At 57.6% G+C, this 6,085-nt stretch overlaps 1 protein-coding gene across 1 annotated transcript in view; it reads right to left on the bottom strand.

Moving 5' to 3' along the window:
- Positions 1 to 5,567, bottom strand: part of LOC133362326 (protocadherin-19-like) — a 7,280-nt gene extending 1,713 nt beyond the window's left edge. Inside the window, 3 exon segments of the mRNA XM_061581255.1 lie at positions 2,026 to 2,072; positions 3,793 to 4,442; positions 4,445 to 5,567. Coding sequence (XP_061437239.1) covers positions 2,026 to 2,072; positions 3,793 to 4,442; positions 4,445 to 5,567 — 1,820 coding nt within the window.
- Between the last annotated feature and the right edge of the window lie 518 nt (positions 5,568 to 6,085).

The raw sequence follows: 6,085 nt of genomic DNA, 5'->3' as shown, positions 1-6,085 counted from the left end.
CGTAGTTAAAGAATAAAATAAATGGGAAAAAAAATTTACCCGTAAAAACAAAGTTTTTCACTATAAATCCTTTATATGCGTGGCATCGGTTATATTTTATTATTCATTTCTGTTTTTCTTGAGTAAGAGTTTCATTTTTATCACATTGCTATTTTAAATTAAATATGAATTTTTTTTTTCCTATAAAGTATAAAATTTTGGAAAAAATTTTTTCACGAAAATCAAGCGTCACGCACAACGAGTCTGTGTGCAAAATGTCAGCTCGACTGGATCACGGGAAGTGGGTTAAAAAACGACCGAAAGATTTGCACGGTCGTAAGCGCGCAAGCAAGCAAGTCAACTTAATATAAAGGATTTAAAAACAACTAAATTGAATCGTTTCGGAGGCAACACGAGCTTCCGTCTTCAGGTGGAATCGTCACAGCAGAATTACTGCATCAAGTGAAGACAACTCTAAGAGACACGAGATTATATACAGCCTGAGGGGGGCCAGGGGGGGCCGTGGGTGGGGGGGACAAGCTGGTGGGGGGGAGGGGCCAGGGTGGGTCGTGGGTGGGGGGGGGGACAAGCTGGTGGGGGGGAGGAGCCAGGGTGGGTGGGGGGGGGGACAAGCTGGTAACATCATTTCTTATGATGCAGAAGATGGCCAGTGAGTTAAAACGGGGGGGGGGGGGGGCGGAATTTTTATTTAATTTTTTAACTACGTAACCAAAGAGTGTGAAAGAGCGCCAGCTCTCTGCACAAGGGGGATTGTGGACTGGCTCTGACGGGTGCCGCTGCAAGCTTACAAAGAGCTTGAGTGCCCAAGCGCGTGCAGAGATTTCTGGAGCGAGACTCCCCCAAATCCTTTCAAAACGCCGTCGCGTGCCGTATTAGGAGCGAGTTGTTTATCAGCTAAAGGATATTTTGAGACGCTACGGGCTGTGCGTGTGCCTGCCGAGTTTTATTTTATTCTCTGAAAAATAAACGCCGTACATTCTTCTGATGTGAATAGACACACACATTGTGCCAACATGGCTCCGGATGACATTTAGCCAAGGCCGACATGCTGAGCTTTCAAAGTTTCTCACTGAAGGCGATAGTGACCGAGCGTTAATTATACAGACTGGTCAGCATTGGAATTCTTTTTTACATTTTGGATTTCCCACAACCGGCATTTAATTGAACACTCGCCGCATCCCAACTGTTTTAGCATTTGCCAGGAAATATGGCCACCTCAGAGCAGAGGTCGCAAACGGGTTTTGATTCCTTACCCGTACCCGGCCGCACCAGGGTCGCAAACGGGTACCCGTACCCGGCCGTACCTGTACCCTACCCGTACCTGGCTGGGTACGGGTATCGGGTACCTGATTGCGACCTCTGGGATGAAGCCATGTTGTAGGCGCGGGTGGGTTGATTCTAGGAACTTGAATTGTGAGAAGAGACAAGACGTTGGGAAATGAGTGACAAGCGGTGACTCACCAGTGACTCACGTTCTACCCATACCCGGCCGGTCACGGGTAGCCGGGTATCGGGTAGGGTACGGGTATCGGGTAGGGTACGGGTATCGGGTACGCGGTTGTGACCTCTGCCTCAGAGCACGGGATTCTGCCAACGCACAACACCGCCTTCCCACTGCTCCTCTCCCATGGGGTGTTGTTGTTGTTGTTGTCTAAATGTTGTTGTCTAGATGTTGTTGTCTAGATGTTGTTGTTGTTGTTGTCTAAATGTTGTTGTTGTTGTCTAAATGCACCGCAAAGTCACGACATCCGCTCAGCCTGCAAATTACCGGCGCAAAACGGAACTTGATTTTGATGCAGTAATTTTTAGCTGTGACGGTCCCACCTGATGACGGAGACTTGTGTTGCCTCCGAAACGTCGTGATTTATTATTTTATTTTATTTCCATTATTACTTTTATTAACTTTTAATTTAATTTTTTACCCACGTGACTTTACCGGGGAAAAAAAAAAACCTAAGAGTTTGATTTCGAGGCCGGATGCTGAACAAATGAAGGGTTCGTGTGTGTGACGTGGTAAACGCTCACCTTCTAGACGACTGCTGCTGCTGCTGTCGATTGAAATTGTCGTTGCCCTGCAAAAGATCAACGGGGGCACGCCACCGTCATTCACGCACTTCGAACTCACGCACTTCGAACTCACGATCGCGTGCGGGCAAGCGCCGCGTATGTGCACGTTAAATCTGTTAGTTTTGTATATCGCCAGCGCGTGACATTTTCTTCACTTCCATTCTCACCACGGAAGATTGCAACATTCACCGTTTTGTTTAGTAACAGGAGCAATCCGTACGCAGCAGGGTCATTGTGCCGACGTCAGCGCCCGACGTCTGTCCACGAATGGGCACGCAGACTCTGAACCCCTTGTGCAGAGAGCGCACGCTCGCACGCACGCACGCACGCTCGCACGCTCGCACGCACGCACGCTCGCACGCACGCTCGCACGCACGTACGCTCGCACGCACGCACGCTCGCACGCACGCACGCTCGCACGTTTGAAGAAGGGTCTTCGCTGGTACCACGTGTTTCCTGTTCTTTAAACGTATGTAATGTGAGGATATATCCGGATCACTGACGTGTCACAACTCGTCACGATGATTGGCTCTGCCGGTCCTGGTCCACAGCCAATGGGGGGAAGCCTGGGGGCGTGGCCCTGACGTCATGGAAAGGTGACAGCTGTAAGGAGATGATTGGCCCTGCTGGCTTTAGCCACAGCCAATGGGGAGACGAGTCAGGGGCGTGGTCCCGGGAGCCTACGATGGAGTCTGGAAGATTCCACGGAGGCTAACCAGGTTTGGTGGAAACGTACCACGTGACCCGGGTATTAAATAGGGGTGCAGACTAACGACACGTGGTCAGAACGGGAACGAACGGAGGAAGGGGGCCACGCGGGAGCGGGGCTCCGGGTTGCCACGTGGCAGTGCGTCTCTCTCTCTCTCTATCTGTCCCTCTCACGCTGCCTGTCAACAGCGTGAAGGAAAGCTGTTTATAAAAAGTGAAATAAAGACCAGATTCCAGGAGTCGCCTCAATGACCATTATTACACGTATATTAAGCTCGCCAAAAGGAGTGCTCGGATCTCAGCGAGCGTTTAATACGCGTGGCACCACGATTCGTACCTTCGAATGTGCCTCCTCATTGTATCCGCTTCTCTGAGTCTCTTAAGCATCTGCCACCAGCAGATCCCAGGTACGCGTGGGAACCCACCCACCCCCCCTTCGTGCTGCTGATTGAGGGACGCTGGTTTGCGTAGAGGTCGAACCATGAACCTCTCCGATTCATTAGCTTTATCTTCTTGGTTCTTTCGGTAAAGTCACGTAGAAGGGAAGTAATAAAATAATAAAAATAAAAGAATATTATTTTATTACTTCCCTTCTACGTGACTTTAGCGAAAGAACCAAGAAGATGAATCCCTGCAGTCACGAAAGCTTTAAATCAGTTGCTTTACATTATAAGTGATAACCGGAGTAAAATGCATGCAGATGAAATTTCGGCAAACTCAATCGTACACAATGCGCCTATATTTTATACTTGATTGCAATTTAATTTCGCGGACAGTCTACGGAGATATGCGTGGAAAAAAACACGTCATTCCCCCCTCCCCGCGCACGCCGCAACGTGCGTAACACACACTTGGTGGAGGAGGGCGGATGATGAACCGTGACGGATGATTGATTCTCAAGATTTCTTAAGTGATTGCCGCGGCAGTGAAAGTTCAGCGGGGAGTGCTTGGCGGGCCTCCCCGGGCCCGTGCGGTCATTTTCAAAAGGGGGCCGTCTCGCATCGGCGCGTCGCCTACCTGCGTGAGGTCGTGCCGGCCAGGCACACGGCGGAGAGGGTGGCAACGCAGGGGCTTGCCAAGCGCCGGCGTTGCCGCGCCCGCCGCCTCCGAGGGCAGGAAGGACTTGTCCTCGTAGGCGTTGGGCGCGGTGGCGGATGCCGCCTCGCCGCCGGAGCGGGCGGCCGCCCCCGGCTCGTCACGCGCCGGCGTCCTGGCCCGGGCGGCCGCGCCGCAGCGGTAGGTGCGTAGCTCCTTGTTCTCCCGCTTGCAGCGCAGCACCACCGCCACCGCAGCCACGTTCAGGACGCACGATGCCGCGGCCAGCGCCATGACCGCGACGAACGGCGTCGCGAAGCCGTTGTCCCCGTCCCCACCGTCGTCCCCGTTGTCGCCGTCGTCCAGGAGCCGGCCCTCGGGGCGCGCGTCCGTGACGCGCACCGTCAACGTCTTGACCGACACGAGCGGCGGCGCTCCGTCGTCCCGCGCCACCACCGTCAGGTTGTACTCGGCGGTGGCGGTCGCCCCGCGGTCCAGCCGCGTCGCCGTCGCCAGCGCGTACACCTCGCCCCCCCCGTCCCAGGCGCGGAGCGCGAACGGCGGCGCCACGCCGGGCCCCGCGGCCGACGCGCCCTCGAGCGTGCAGGTCACGCGCCCGTTGGCGCCCCCCGGGACACGCCGACGACGGCGGCCGCGGAGTCCGCCGAGGCGTCGCCGGTCGGGCCGAGCAGCCGCACGACGGGCGCGTTGTCGTTCACGTCCAGGACGCGCACCAGCACCGTGGCGTAAGCGGGGACGGAGTCTGGCCCCCGGTCGCGCGCCCGCACGTGCATCTCGTGGGAGTCGGCCTCCTCGTGGTCCAGGGCCCCCACGAGGGTGACTAGGCCCGAGCGCGAGTCCACCGCGAAGAGGTCGTGCGCCGTCTCGCGCGCCCCCAGCATCGCCGCGTACTCCACCTCCCCGTTGGCGCCATCGTCCGGGTCCGACGCGTGGAGCCGCACGACCAGCGTGCCCGCCGGCGCGTCCTCGGGCACCAGCGCCCGGTACACGGGCCGCTCGAAGGCGGGCGCGTTGTCGTTGGCGTCGAGGAGGCGCACGGTGAGCAGGACCGTGCCGCTGAGCGGCGGGCGGCCCCCGTCCAGCGCGGTGAGCACGTACTCGTGCGTGGCCCGGCGCTCGCGGTCCAGGGCGCGGCGCACCACCAGCACGGGCGACAAAGCGCCGCCGCCGCCGTCGCGCGTCTCCAGGGCGAAGGCGCCGTCGTCGGGCTCCATGGCGTAGCCCCGCAGCGCGTTGGCGCCGGCGTCGGGGTCGCGGGCGCCGTCCAGCGCGAAGCGCGTGCCGACCGCGGCGCTCTCGGCGACCTCGAGGAGGGCGCTCTCGGCCGGGAAGCACGGCGCGTGGTCGTTGACGTCCAGCACGTCGACGACGACGCGCACCAGCTCGGCGGGCCGCTCCAGGACGGCGCCGAGCAGCAGGGAGCAGCCCGAGCCAGCGGCGCTCGCCCGGCGGCACGCGGCCTCGCGGTCGAGGCGCCGGCTCACCCGCACATCGCCGACGTCGGCGCTCACGGCGAGGTAGTCGGAGCCGTTGGTGCCCCGCAGCGCTTGGAATCGGCGAGCGCGGAATTGCTCGGCGGTGAGGCCCAGGTCGCGGGCCAGGTTCCCCACCAGCGTGCCCGGCGGCTCCTCTTCGCGGACCGAGTAGCGCGGGGGCGCCGGCGGCGAGCGGCGGGCGGAGGCGGCGGCGGTGACGGCGCAGCACAGGCAGACGAGGGCGGCGCCGAGAGGATCCATTTGTCCGGGTCGGGGCGAGCCGGGGCACGAGCTGTGTGCGTGGACGGCGCCGGCCGAGGAGTCGGAATTGCGGGGAGACGAAGGGGGGAGAGGGTCGAGCAGGAATAAGGCAACGCTTGATAACAAGTATAACCCGTAAAAACAAAATTTTGGGAAAAAAAATGTCACGAACATTAATTGTCACGCACAACGAGTCTGTGTGCAAAATGTCATCTCGATTGGATCACGGGAAGTGGGTTAAAAAACGACCGAAAGATTTGCACGGTCCTAAGCAAGCAAGCAAGTGAACTTAATATCAAGGATTTGAAAACGACGACGTGGGGAAGCAGGTGATGGGGGGGGAAGAAGTGTTCGTTGTAATTTTTTTATTCGGATATTTTAAGTTGTGTAAATGAAATTGTGACCGGAAAATGGAAAAATTGACGATGCATAATCAATAGCGAGACTAGCTTCACTACCCAGTTTCGCCTGGGGGCTTGGATGAACCACGCCCGGCCGCCTTTGTCCCCCCACTGGCG

This window comes from Lethenteron reissneri, unplaced genomic scaffold (assembly GCF_015708825.2).
Source record: "Lethenteron reissneri isolate LAM-NWPU_2019-01 unplaced genomic scaffold, ASM1570882v1 scaffold_1434, whole genome shotgun sequence".
Classification (NCBI taxonomy): domain Eukaryota; kingdom Metazoa; phylum Chordata; class Hyperoartia; order Petromyzontiformes; family Petromyzontidae; genus Lethenteron; species Lethenteron reissneri.
Note: the sequence above shows the minus strand (reverse complement) of the source record. Positions and strands in the feature narration are given on the sequence as shown.